At 40.2% G+C, this 14,728-nt stretch overlaps 2 protein-coding genes across 2 annotated transcripts; both read left to right on the top strand.

Moving 5' to 3' along the window:
- The first annotated feature begins 2,877 nt into the window (after nucleotides 1-2,877).
- Nucleotides 2,878-4,431, top strand: slc18a3a (solute carrier family 18 member 3a). The gene has a single exon (XM_046071240.1). The coding sequence runs from the start codon at nucleotides 2,878-2,880 to the stop codon at nucleotides 4,429-4,431; it is 1,554 nt and encodes a 517-aa protein (XP_045927196.1).
- A 1,894-nt stretch (nucleotides 4,432-6,325) lies between these two features.
- Nucleotides 6,326-13,452, top strand: chata (choline O-acetyltransferase a). Its single transcript, XM_046071072.1, has 14 exons — nucleotides 6,326-6,367; nucleotides 6,741-6,932; nucleotides 7,346-7,464; nucleotides 8,064-8,117; nucleotides 8,223-8,403; nucleotides 9,945-10,122; nucleotides 10,209-10,378; nucleotides 10,743-10,843; nucleotides 10,961-11,089; nucleotides 11,175-11,297; nucleotides 11,391-11,532; nucleotides 11,762-11,824; nucleotides 11,908-12,045; nucleotides 13,018-13,452. Exons 1-14 carry the CDS (start codon nucleotides 6,326-6,328, stop codon nucleotides 13,450-13,452), a joined length of 2,067 nt encoding a protein of 688 aa, XP_045927028.1.
- Nucleotides 13,453-14,728: the final 1,276 nt, after the last annotated feature.

Below are 14,728 nucleotides of genomic sequence, written 5' to 3'. Positions count from 1 at the left end.
CCTTCATGACTCTGCTGAAGCTTACCAGTTACAGTATGTTTACTGAAGGAAATAAATGTGATTATCAAGGCTGTTCTCTCACTAATGTGACGTAACATTTCATCTAAAAATAAAACTGAAAAATGTTGAGCCCCCTTTTTGGTTAGATTCCTAACATGTATTGCCTGGATTTAAGCCGTCTACGTCAAACAAAGCTCCAGGGAAAACGGCCGGCTGGATTTGTCTGATTTGCTTCAAAGACACTGGAAATGTACAGCGTCTGTAGTGGTTTAAAGCTAAATTAATTGCATTCGACCAATATTCATCCTTGCATATGTAGTTGTCTGACAGTCTGACATGCACATATATCATATACCACTGCACTTGCCAGAACTCATAAAGCAATTCTCAAAGCTCTTAAAATTTGTTTTTCATGGCACAAAACAGCCATTAGAACAGGAAATCTGCACTATGCAATGGCCAGACATCACACACATGCCAAACATGGCCCACCATCCTCCCCACATCTCACTGACCATGAAAAAGTAAGTCTCATCAAAAAACGTGTTATCCTGCGTTTTGGTAGATCTGTGTTGCATGATTAGCAATGAAGCACTGTGATTTCATTGTGTTTATGGAAACATTTATATATACATTTAACCTATGTGGTTGTATTCTTGTATTTTTGGTATGTGTACTTGGCTTATTTTCACAGTTGCCAGGCCTGGGTCTCTGTCTTCTATACCCTTACTTGGCCCTTGTGATAAAAGGGAAAGAGAGAAAAATATATCTTAATGTCACACAAAATTATGTTGTTTGTTACTGACAGTATAATGTGGACATTGTTATGCTGTGACAAGTATAAAAAGTTGGAAATCAGAAAAGCAGTCTTTAACTGTAATTCAGTGAAAATGCAAAGGGGTATGAGGACATCTACTGGCAGAACAAGGACACGTGACACCGAAAGAGAAAAACCAACAGGGAAAATATGACTGTTAATAATCAACATGACTGAAACTTAAGATGTCAACACGCACATCTGTGTTCTGGTAGGGTCCACTTTTCGGGCTTCAAATGTATTTTGAACCAATTAATTTTTCCTCCACTAGATGTCAATACTGCTCTGTCTTATGTTTCAGAGCTAATCAGTCTGTAGTCTGCTGCAAAGGCTGACAACAAAACAGAGACAACAGTAGAAAACGCTTCCCATGGAGGGAGACCATGTCTTAATCAATACCTTGAAAGAACGTATCTAAAGAAAGCTGACTGCAATTTGATAAGTGATTCAAGAAACTTCTCTTAAGACGTTGATTTGCATTTGAAATCAAATTATTTCCATTAGCAGAGTGCTTTCGCCGAGAACGGTAAATGTTGGTGACAGCTGCAGAAGCATTTCTACGCCGGTAGATGTCAGCGTCCAGCTTTATTTAAATTCCATGTTCACTTGTCTCATGTCGACTGAAAGCAGAACAAATACGATCTCTTGAACCTTTCTTGAAATACGAAAGTAGTAGACTTGTAGAGTTCTAGATTTTTACTGCAACAATGTGTATCCAGCGTGGACGTCTAAACGTTAGCGAGATTTTAAAAGTTATATTTGTTTAAAAAAAGAGACAAAATGTTCAGTACATTTTGAAAGAAAAGGAAGTCAATAATAGGCCAATAATATATGGAAATATAGATGATAATTTTAATACCGATCGTGAAGATTGACCGCGGTAAGATGTTTCTCTTTGAAGCACACTTTCACACAAACACGCAGTAGTGGATGCAGTTTGGATGTCGGGGCTTGAACCTAAAGTCACCTCGGACCCCTGTTGTCCGAGAAGCACCACCAACATCTTGCTTTTAAGAACATAATGAGGTGAGGTGGTTGGTAGGTTTCTATTAGACCGAAAATGTTGGTGAATTTAATTTTCATCGCTTTCACCTCCTATTAGTGACATCTTCTGTGGAGCTGTCCACTGGAGTGTGGTGCTGAATCTTCTTATCCAGTAAGGCGGAAATCTGTGTGGATTTTAGTTTTGTTCTGTTTTGTTTGTGGCAGAGATGATTCTGAGCTCAAGGTGAATAACTCACAGGTTCCCTTAAGTTATTAACCCCACGTTAAGTCAAACGCTAAACGTGCGCATAGTTTTAGCGATTGACTTAAATAATCAAATTGCAGATAAGTGTAGTTTCAAATTGAGGAGGTTAAAAATTACATCATCTGACAGCATTATGCATCCTCGGCTCTGCCTTGAAGCAACTGACCGGACAGCAGTGCGCACTAGGGATTTTGTATTAATTAGCATAAAAGATCTTCTGGAGAGCAGCAGGACCGTGCGTCACAGCCATCGGCGAAGATGGGAGGGGGAAGGGGGACACCTATGGGAGTCAACAAACTGCAGTGTGTATTCTTTCCACGGCCGACAAAAACCAGTCCGGCTGATGTGAAATGATGACTTAGCTCACAGCGTTACAGGTGACTGGAGACAGCTGGGAGCGTTTGGGAGCCGGAAGCGCGCAGCAGACGAATCTAAAACAGCTAGTGCGCCAATGGAGCCGGCACTGTGAGCTGTAGGTGAATCCCCAACCTGTAACTGCAGTCCGGGACCAGCGCGTCACCTGAATGACGGGATATGAGACAATGAAGCAACTAGGGACGACGGGGATAAAACGAGTCCAAGTCACGGGAGTGGAAAAGTGCGTGCGATGACGGACGGCGCAAGGGACAGGGAAGAGGTAAAGCAGAGGAAAGTTATCTAGCTCATTAGCAGGGCTCCCGGTGTTGGATAAGAAAACGAAATCAAAGACAGAACAGATGTACCAAGCGTGCGTAATTCTGTAAACAAATCAACTTGGGGAGCCGATTTTCTTTTTCAAAAGACAAGACCAGAGCCAGAAAGGGAGAAAATTATGGAGCCGGAGGGGACCACAGAGGGACAAGCCAATAATTTAGCGCAATCTGCCGCCTCCAAACTGTCCAAGATGGGCGAAAGAACTAAACAACTGGGCAATGTAATCCAAGACCCAGTTCGCCAGAAACGGATTATTCTAGTAATAGTCTGTGTAGTACTTTTGTTAGACAACATGCTTTACATGGTAATTGTGCCAATTATACCCGATTACCTTGAAGGGCTACAGAATGCAGCGGATCTTGCCCAAGCTGCTGCACCACACATCAACTCCACTAACAGCACCCAAGTACCCAAGGGGAACTTCGACCTACAGATTGGTGTTCTTTTTGCCTCCAAGGCCATCCTGCAGCTCCTAGTGAACCCCTTAAGTGGAACATTTATAGACAGAGTCGGATACGACATTCCACTCTTCATCGGTCTCAGTGTCATGTTTCTCTCCACCATTATTTTTGCCTTCGCAGATAACTACGCGACTCTGTTCCTGGCGCGCAGCATGCAGGGCCTCGGCTCGGCTTTCGCGGACACTTCGGGGATAGCTCTGATCGCAGACAAGTACCAAGAGGAGAAAGAGAGGAGCAAAGCGCTGGGTATTGCCTTGGCTTTCATTTCTTTTGGAAGTCTTGTGGCGCCCCCCTTCGGAGGTGTCCTCTATCAGTTCGCAGGGAAGCGGGTGCCTTTCCTGATTCTGGCCTCGATCTGTCTCATCGATGGCATAATGTGCCTGATTGTGCTGAAACCTTTCTCTAATCGAGAGAGAGAAAACATGCCAGTGGGAACCCCCATCTATAAACTGATGATTGATCCATATATTGCTGTAGTGGCTGGTGCTCTGACAATTTGTAACATCCCTCTAGCCTTCCTGGAGCCCACAATCGCCACCTGGATGGAGGAGAACATGCACGCCAGTCAGTGGCAGATCGGTATGACGTGGTTCCCTGCCTTCTTCCCTCATGTCTTAGGTGTATATCTCACTGTCAAATTAGCAGCCAAGTACCCACATCTCCAGTGGTTTTACGGGGCTATAGGTATGGTGTTCATAGGCGCAAGCTCCTGCACAGTGCCAGCCTGTAAAAACTTTGGACAGCTCATGATCCCTCTGTGCGGAATCTGTTTTGGCATCGCCTTCGTGGACACGGCGCTCCTGCCGACACTGGGTTTCCTAGTGGATGTGCGACATGTGTCGGTGTATGGAAGTGTGTACGCCATTGCAGACATCTCTTACTGCGTGGCCTATGCCCTGGGGCCGGTGGTGGCAGGACAGATAGTGCACGACCTGGGCTTTGTTCAGCTCAACTTGGGCATGGGCCTCGCCAATGTACTTTACGCACCGGCGCTCCTTCTGCTGAAGAACGTGACAAAGATGAAACCTTCTTTCTCCGAGCGAAATATGCTCCTGGAGGATGGCCCAACGGGACTGTATGATACGATTAAGATGGAGCAACGAGAGAAGAAGAGAAAGGGGTTGTGCACAACGATCGACGAGAACGGCACTGAAACCTTTGCGCAACGGTCGTATTCAGAGGAGGAATCCTCAGGAGGAGAGTATGCGTAAAATACCTTTAACTGAGTGAAACTATCAAAGTGCCCATGTAGAGCTGTGTGCATCCCATCCGATCAAATCAATTGCATAACACGATTAGGATTGTGTAACAACATAAATCATTTTCCTGCTTCTGGTGACAATTTCCCCCGGGTATTGTCAAATCAAGTAGCTTCAAGCTTTTGCAGTAGAAAGGCGCTCGCTGGCGTTTGTTCATCTTAAAGTAGGAGTATTGTGAACGATTTGTTGACATAAATGTCTATTCATTAACAGTATGTATCACTGTATCAAAAACGGACTCATATCGTATTCAGGGATTATGTGTAAATGTATTTTAAACAAAACTGTAATGTATCTGCGTCTTTCAATGTAAACTGTATTTATTTTGCCAGAGTTGTGCTGCTAAACTCGATATGCAATATGTCACACGTCAGTTTTAGAAAGATAAAACAGATAGACATGAACGGAAATCTACTTCTTGATGTCTGTTTATTTTGTTTATTTTGGATGATGTACTCCTGGAATGCATAGCCTCGTTGTATAATCTGCACTGTACATACATGTATATTCATGTACATAATTAAATCAATATTATGTGAATGACAATGTTTATGTTTTTTTAATTTAGGCAATTAATGAAATTATTTATTTCTGCATAAGACAATTGTTACTTCCTCTACAAGTGAAGGAATCCATACTAATAGAATCATAATGATGACACGATGTTGCTTTTAAAATTATGGTTATATTTAGAAAACGTTTTTCACTTATACACATTCCTGGATTTTCCCTTTGAATAAGCATTAATTGAACAATCGAATATCAAAGTTATTAAGCCTAAACTGAGGAAGTTTTGTGCTTCTTACTAGTACTAAAAATAAGCCAATATAGAAAAGGTAATTATCTGAATTAAAAACAGTTTGGGAACAAAATATAATAATAGTTTTATATAGGATCCTGACGTTAATACTGTGTGGAAAATCAGCAGTTTGTCAGGGCATCTACGCTTGTCCAAAATGCAAATCTTTGCATGTAATATTCAATACACAACGCCAATTAAACCAGTCAGATGCAGTGAGGTGGAAGCAATGCATTCGCCCAAATTGCTGACGAAAAGTGTTGAAAATTCAAAAAGCCAAGGGAAGAAGTCCATGCTAAACACATCCTAATTGTTCTTCTGTGAGCACCTTAGGCCGTTCAGACGTTGTCTAAATAAGGTGGGGCGAGGATGTGAATTGCCAAATAAACTTCTTGGCGAATAGCAGGACTTCTGGGAGGAGCCTGGCTGCCAGGAGGGTGAGGTATCATTCTCAGCATCTCTCCTGAGCCAGCGAAGGAGTTGTGTGCTCTTGTCATGCTGGGGATTTAAAGATGCTCAAAATGATGAAGGATCATAGTTGTGAAATTTAAAAGAAATTTTGCCAGAAATGGACTAAAGTCTAGATGGATAAACCTAAACTCAGTGCTTGAGCCCCGGGACAAGTGGGATTGTGTTTTTTTCTTTCTGGTGAGTAAAACATTTCATTTTTATGTAATGATTAATTTAAATTTAAATTTGGTGCATTTATTAGTGTTATTCATGATCGCATGCTGACATCAAATGCGCAGGTTTTCGAAACAATTTTGAAAATGATGCCGCAAGTGAACATCTCCCAAGGTGCGCATTCTTGTATTTTCTTAGTAGATAGCCTATGCTTTATTTATTGAGTAGCACTGTACATTTGTTGTAAATATCCCCACAGTTGTGTTACATTTAAAGACAACTACAGATTGACTGACTGTTTTAACTTTCAGTTTTAAATCGCACTCATTTGTCGGAACTTGATCCTGAGATCATTTTATTTGTGGACACAGACTCTGTCTCAGAGGAAATCAGCATACTTGGCTCCTGCTCTGTACCGCCAACATGCCAGTTCTGGACCAGGAGCCCTCCATAGGGGGCGGAGATGTAAATATCTTATATCTGACTTATTTCTACATCTGTTTTACAGGAATATGCATGAGAGAAAAACTGTTTTATCAATTAGGACCGCCAAAATTTTTGTATGTAAAGAATATTAAGATTCAGTAATGAAATCGAATTTTAAAAAAGTATCCATGATTTTTAAGAATAGGTTACTATACTGTGACATTTTAATTAAATATTTCCTTATTCTGAGTCAAGTGAAGTTAATAATCTACAAGTTTGAAGTTGTTCTCAGTAATTGTTATTTATTTAAAGCATTTTCTTGATAAACTCATACTGCTTGTGTGTTAGGGGAGATGCACAGTCACGAATTTAGAAACATTTTTGGTGATTTGTTATCCCCGACGCTGTTCAGGGTCTTCCAAAGCTGCCGCTCCCCGCCCTGAAAGACACACTGGACATGTACCTGCGGTGTATGAAGCACCTGCTCACAGAGGAGCAGTTCAACAAGACTCAAAATATAGTGAAGCAGTTTGGAGCCCCTGGAGGAGTGGGGGAGCTACTACAGAGCAAACTCATGGAGAGGAGGGAGAACAAGGCAAACTGGGTAAACAGATGGTGTGCAAATCCAAAAACAAGGTGTCAGCTAGCAACACTAAGGACTATGATTAATTATTAAAACCTAAAACTTTAAAGTTAAGATAAATTCTTCAGTAAATAATGCTGTGGTAAAAATACACAGTTTTAAAGGGCAAACCTCTGACATTTTTATATATATATATTAAATGTACCATTACTGCATTACCGATGTAAACAAACCTTTCACAGTATTGGAAAACATTTACAGACTTAAGTCTGTAAGACTCAGTCTGTGTAGACTTATCAATCAATTTCAAACCGATAGCAACATTCAACATTGTGTTTTCTTTGCTTGTGTTGGTGCTCCTCCTTTGTTCACTATTAGATCACAATTACCAATAGATTGTTCCTTTAAACAAATTCCTCTATTTCCTACTGCAGGTGTATGAATACTGGCTGAATGACATGTACCTGAACAACAGACTGGCTCTGCCCGTCCACTCCAGTCCTGTGATGGTCTTCCCTAAGCAGAACTTTAGGGCTCCCATCGACTCTCTAAGGTATTAGACAGTGCACAAGCAAGAAAAGTGAGTCATGAGAGAAACCTCACGCTGTGATACAATAAGACAAGACAAACCAATATATTGTCATGCAGTAGCACTGTCCCTTGTAAGCCATCCTCTAATGTAAAAGAACAAGCTGTGATTGCCATACATCAAGTTACCACTTGACAGGCGATATTTCATTATTGAGTGCAGGAAGACTTGAGAAATGATAGTGAACTGTATAAATAACTCACAGACTGGCTTTAATAGATTATAGCAAATTGAACACTTCGTTGCTACACATTGACAGATAGGGTCATTATCCAGAACACCTTGAGGGCTGAGAGGCCAGGCCACGCTACAGGTGGCAAGGTTAATAGACAATGAAGGCTGTGGTTTGGTTAACAGGGTATTGATCTGGGACTGGCTCCTTAACCAGATGATTTACATATAGCATTTGTATTGTTAAGTGTAATGCTTTACACAAGAACATGGCTAAGAGCGGCAATCATTATCCCATGCAGGCTCAGTGAGTGTGCAAAGGAGCGACAGAGTACAACGTGTGTGTTTCTTTTTTGGGAACTATTTTACAATTACAATTTTTTGATTTCTAGGTTTGCTGCACACTTAATTTCTGGAGTTTTGGAGTACAAGACTCTCCTTGATGCGTAAGTCACAATGAGAGTATTAATGAACTTGAGAGATTCAATCACAATAGAATTATTTTCTATGTGTAAGTAAAAGGCCTGACAAAGTCGCGTGTCTGTGTGTAGACGTGCACTGCCCGTGGACTACGCCCGGGGCCAGCTGGCTGGAACTCCTCTATGTATGGAGCAATACTATCGCCTCTTCTCTTCCTACCGTCTACCGGGGCCTGAGAGGGACACACTAGTGGCCCAGGAGAGTAGCGTGATGCCAGAACCTGAACACATCATTGTGGCTTGTAAAAACCAGGTCAGACACAGTGAAAAAGAAACCCAAAGTTGTCATGGACTTGTTTGACAAAACAATACCAAGGTCCAATTTCTCAAGTTCCAAAGTCTCCAGTTGGAGATGGATCAGTTGATGTGTGAGCTCAGCGCTTTCAGGACCTCTCAATTGTGATGGCTTATAAGCATAAAAATTCATTCTTGACTTTGAAAACATTAGTTTGACAATCAACCTCAACTCAAGGTCCATTTACTTTTTCCCTAGGTTTCAACCATCTGACATGCTGTCTTTAATCTGAAGGTCAAGAATGAACTTTCATCCCTAACGTATGATCTAATACAGATTAGGTCCTAAATATGCCATGGATTAATCACCTCAGGTGACCTCACAACAACCAGAGAACAAAAAACAATGTCTACAGCGAGTTTCATTTACTTAGAGTGAGAATTAGACTATACATTGTGTCCCTGTCACAGCAGAACATATGGATCATCACTTGCGACTGATGATATTGTAAACAGGCTCTGTGGACACTATACTCACTTATCTCCCAATGAGTGATTAACAGCCACAGCCCACCGACAACTGCTCTCTGTTAAGTTAATTATCAGCCAGCAGCTTTCAGCATGCCACTGTGTTGCAACTCCACAGAAAATGTGCTCAAATAAGCATTCAGATGTCAGTCAGTTGTTCCCACTTGCAATAATTGCTGAATATGAAGATAAAAACATCAGATTCAGATTTATCTCAATTTAGTTTAGCTTTCCAGATTAAAGAACCCATCTATCACAGATTGAAAAATATTGAAATAGTTCCAATGGAAACTTTAGTGTTCAATCTTTATCTATTTTTTTTATGACAACTCTTATTTTATGTTGTTAGTCTCGGACAGCATTCCTAACCCTAATAAGTTAATTGCAGAGATCTGTGAACATTGTGACATTGCTGAATATCCAGGATGCTCAGCTACAAGTCCAACAAGGCATAAGCAGCTAGATAATGATTAAAAACCAATAACCAAACATATTTGGAAGAGAAAACACTGGTAAACATTGAACAGTGAACAATGAAAACTAACCTAAACTACCTGTAGTAAACATCCACCACAGTCTACAGGCCAATAGCCTGGTTTAGTCACACACTGTTTTCCAATGCAGTGAGGGATTATTACAGATATTTTGATTTTGGTAACCTGTAGTTTGACCTGCAAATAAAGGAATAGATAAGAATAGATAATCTGGTTATACTGCAGGCTTTTTTACAACATGTCTTATTGTACATTGATCTTTCATGTTACTTTCCCAGTTGGGACTTTGTTGTAGCAATGTTGCCTAATTTTCAAATCCCAGCCATCACTTCAGTAAATATGATGTTATCATACCTGATAGATTCCTTTAATCCTCTGTTGCCCTTCAGCATGGACACCCTACCAGATGTCCCCATGTGTTCATGTCTTAAGGAAAACAATTATCCTATGTGCTTCAGCCTGCAGTATAGATTCCCAGCTAAAACATCAGGGACAAGTGCATTGAAACAGCCTATGTCTGATCTGAACCCCTGTCCAGTTCTTTGTGCTGGATGTGGTGATCAACTTCCGCCGACTGAATGAAAGAGACCTGCTGACTCAGCTGGAGAAGATCGCCAGGATGGCTGGCAGCGAAGAAGAGCGGCTCCCACCTATTGGTCTTCTCACTTCAGATGGACGGACAGAGTGGGCCGAGGCTCGTAGTGTGCTAATGAGAGGTAGGTCTTTGAATAGTTTTTAAGTCCAGTGGATCTCAGTGTATTTGTCCCACATAATTGACTTATTTTAACATATTATCCTCTAGAGTCTACTAACAGGGACTCTCTGGACATGATCGAGCGTTGTCTGTGTCTGGTCTGTCTTGATGACGCCACTGGGCCTGAGCTAAGTGACACCACACGTGCCATGCTGATGCTGCACGGCGGAGGAGTGGCCAAGAATGGGGGCAACCGCTGGTATGACAAGCCGATGCAGGTTAGTGAGCACATTTGGCTATTAAGGCTACTTTAATGTGTGCCTTCTTGACTTGTTGCACACTGTGAATCTCACTGGTTAAACCATTGTTATTGAGGAAAAGAAGAAAGAAGGAGGTGAGGACAAAAGGAATGTAGATGAAGCATGGATGTTATACAGTAGGGTTGAGTTACCGCCTTAATTACTGAGGACATCACATCTGGATGTAATGTAAAGTTAAGAATTTACATTTAAAGAAATTCTGATGGAAGCTGGGTGTTCCCATTGAATTACATGTTTGATGTAACTTTCATGTAACTTTAATCTATCATTGCAGTTTGGTTTAACTCAAGAAAATGGCACTGAAAATATACATTACTGTCAGTTTGTCGTAGGAGCTGATGGCTGCTGCGGAGTCGTGTGTGAACACTCACCATTTGAAGGAATTGTACTAGTGCAGTGTACAGAGTATCTACTCAAATACATGTAAGAAAGAATGCAACATAGGTGTGTGCTATTTAGCGGCATATTCTCAGAAAATCCAAATAAGATTATACTTAAAAATATATTTTTAAATTATATTATATTCCCATGTGATATCAGGATTGGCAGCCCATCAAAGCTGGTGAGGGCTGCAAGTGTGAGCGAGCTGCATGCACCACGCAGACTCCGCTGGAAATGTACTCCAGAGATTCACAAACTCCTCGCCTCTTCCGCTGACAAACTACAGAGGTCTGGCTCTTCTCTGGTTTCTGTATACTCAAACAAATGAATACATGCTTTCAGCTCATAGCAGGATTCATTCTTATCTGCTCAGGCTGGTGAAAAATCTGGACATGAATGTCCACAAATTCCACGATTACGGGAAAGAGTTTATCAAAAAGCAGAAAATGAGTCCAGATGCCTACATCCAGGTTGCTCTTCAGTTAGCCTACTACCGGTAAGAAAAAGATAAATATATATCAGGATTCTGACATGTCACTTTAACCCGGGGCTCCAAGCTACAAGGCTTTCTCTTTGTGTGTTACTCTAGATGTCACCGCAGAACAGTGTCGACGTATGAGAGCGCTTCTATACGGCGTTTTCAGGAAGGCAGAGTGGACAACATCCGCTCAGCCACACCAGAAGCCATGGCCTTTGCAAAAGCAATGACTGATGGGGAACTAAGCACAGGCGTAAGATGATTGGGATGTTACAGTCATACTGTCTAATTTAAATGACTGCTGTTGCAGAGTAAAAACTCAGTTTGAATGATGTGATGAAATGTAATATAATGATGTCATTCGATTTTGTACTTCATGATGTAGTAGACTGTACTTGATGTGCTCCACCCTGAAAAACTGCTTACTGTAAATAAAGGTATTTAATAGTCTAGCATTGATTCTCAGTTGTTTGTTTCTCCAGGATACAGAAAAGATGGAGCTGTTACGAGATGCCATAACTTCACAGACAAATTATACTATTCTGGTAAATATTCTCTAACCTCATCCAGATTTCTATTGCAAGTAAAATACAATTAGCCTACAATATGCATTAATTCTCCTTTTCAGGCTATTACAGGGAAGGCAATAGACAATCACTTACTGGGACTTCGTGAAATTGCACATGAACTGAAGATGGAGAAGCCAGAAATATTCAAAGACGAAGCCCATCTCATCAGTAATCAGTTCATTCTCTCTACAAGCCAGGTATGGTCTTATGAATTTAGAACATTAAGCTGTAGCTATACTTAATCAAAAATGTTTTAGAAAGGGACACTCCACAAATCTATGAAGTTCAGTTTACTAGTAACATGGAGTACCGCTCAGTCTTCGGTATTCTCAGCTTTTGTCTGAGAATTAACATTTTTAACAAAAAAGCCTAAGCCACAAACGGGAGGAGTGGGGTTTAAGAGAAGTCCGCGTTTAGGAGCCAAGACGGTTCTAATGAAAGTAGCGCTGCAACTAATGATTATTGTTGTTATAGATTAATCTGCAGACTACATTCTCAATTGATTGATTCATTGTTTGTTCTGTAAAATATCAGAAAACAATGAAAACTGACGATCACAATATCCTAAAACACAAGGTGATGTCATCCAATGTCTTGCTTTGTCGGACCAACAGTCCAAAACTCCAAAATATTTAATATATTATAACATAAGAACAAGAAACACTTTAAATCCTCACATTTGAGAACCTGGAAAAATCAGATTTTTTGCATTTTTGCCTGAAAAATGATTTAAATGATCAATTTATTATCTATATTATCTAAAAGTTGCACATTCATTTTGTTTTCAATCAACCAATCGATTAATCATTGCAGCTTTAAATGAAAGACACTACAGAATCCAGCATTTTTGGAGCTTGACCCATACTAGAGACAAAAGTCAGGATATCTCAGCCTCAGCTGGTTTATTTTTGATAATTCTTTTCTGTCTCTTCTGAATTACCCAAATTTATGAAAGTGCAATACTAAATCTGCAAGCACACACCTGTGCTGTTTCACCAGAGGTGACACTAGAGAGATAGAGATTTTTTTTTGATAAAATGCCACTTGGTTATTTTAGTTATAACTGCAATTTAGGTTTTCTTTATATAACTGGCAGACAACAAACTTTACAACACACACCTAATAAAACGGACAGTGTTCAGTACTGAAGGATTCCACTCTTCCCTCAGGTCCCTACTACTGTTGAGATGTTCTGCTGCTACGGACCTGTGGTTCCAAATGGCTATGGAGCATGCTACAACCCTCAGTCAGAGCACATTATCTTCTCTGTGTCCAGTTTCCACGAGAGCCTGCAGACATGTTCAGCAGAATTTGTCAAGTGTCTGGTGCGCGGACTCCTGGACATGAGGGATCTGTGCAATAAATGTAACTCCAGCTCCAATCCGACCGAGCAAAGACGGGGTCAGACGCTGGAGACGCACACGCAAACAGACACAAACTGGCAAAACAAAACACCGCAGCAGAGACCAGCTGACCTGACCAAGAATCAGCATCCACTGCCACAGGTTCTGCTGGAGACACCGGACCAGACTAAAGTAGAGGCTCATACCAAGACTCCATCACAGGGAGAGGCACAAGCTTTAAAGAATGGAAGTCAATCATAGGAAACTGTCAGTGCCATTCAAAATAGTGGTGGTGTGAGTTTAAATGTGTGTTTTTTGTGCTGCAACAACATATTTCTCAAGTCATTCACAAATATACATAAACTGTAAAACAAAATGTAAAGCTGTTTTGTTGTTAATTGTATTGTTAAGTGTATTAGGTGCTGCTGATGATGTAATCAACTTATATTTAGAGAATATTAGAGGTGTTTGGTTGTTTTCACAAAAAATATCCAATATACAGCAGTAATTCAAATGTATGTCAAAGTGGCTACTGTCTGTACGTAAAATAAACTTGTGCTTTTGATTGTTGTTTTGCACTAAATTGAGATGAATTAGCCAAAGAATAGAGTATTTTTATTGCTGTTGACAACCAGTGCTACTGATACGGTTGGTGGGAAACATAAAAATTACAGAAAAGAGAGTCTAGCACTCAGAATTCACTCTCCTTTTTCCATGTCTGCATCATTTTGTCCGTGAAGCCTGTCAGTTAGTTTGATGGAGCAAAAGTAGTCTGTGAGTTATGATAAATGGTTGATTGTGTCATCGTATGTCAACTTGGAAATCGCATGCTGCTATCTATTGATTTTCTGAAGATTATGGTACAATTGTAAAACTAGAATCTTCTATGCAATATCTATTTGTGTTGTCTTTGTAAATGGCTGTCTATTGTACCAACAATAGATGTCATATTACTAAAATGTCTATTGAAAAATTTATTATTTTATAAAATCATTAGATGTGAGTTCATACTGTACTGTATTCTGTATACTGAGACTTGTGTTGTGCTTGTGCACACAAGAAACAAAAAGCAAGTGATCAAGGGATCGTTAGTCTATCAAAGAATGTTAAGTGTGATGAAAACTGTGCATTTGTAAATTTATGAGAAGAATATATCAATTAAGTTATTTATTTTTGTATGATATAGCCTACTGTTACAGGGTGTAAATGCAAGTTTGAAAAGTATGAAACTTACTAACCAGAAGTGATCTCTGTGTTTATGACTGTCCAAGTGTTGTATTTATGAAGTCTTGTTGAAGATTAAAAGAAAACAAAATCAAATTAAGACTTGTGTTCATTTTACTGAATAGATGCATATCAATATAATGTTAAAGTTTAAAGAAATCTCCCAACTGATTGTGGTTTATGAAAAATGTCACCTTGCACACACATCCACTTAGTGCACATTACAGGTACTGAAGCATCTGAACATGTCAGAATTGCTCTGAATGTATTGACCATGTTGCTATGTGGAACCAGAATATGTATTTTAAGGAAA

Source organism: Micropterus dolomieu, linkage group LG15, assembly GCF_021292245.1.
Source record: "Micropterus dolomieu isolate WLL.071019.BEF.003 ecotype Adirondacks linkage group LG15, ASM2129224v1, whole genome shotgun sequence".
NCBI classification, from domain to species: Eukaryota; Metazoa; Chordata; class Actinopteri; order Centrarchiformes; family Centrarchidae; genus Micropterus; species Micropterus dolomieu.
This window is presented reverse-complemented; position numbering and strand designations above follow the sequence as displayed.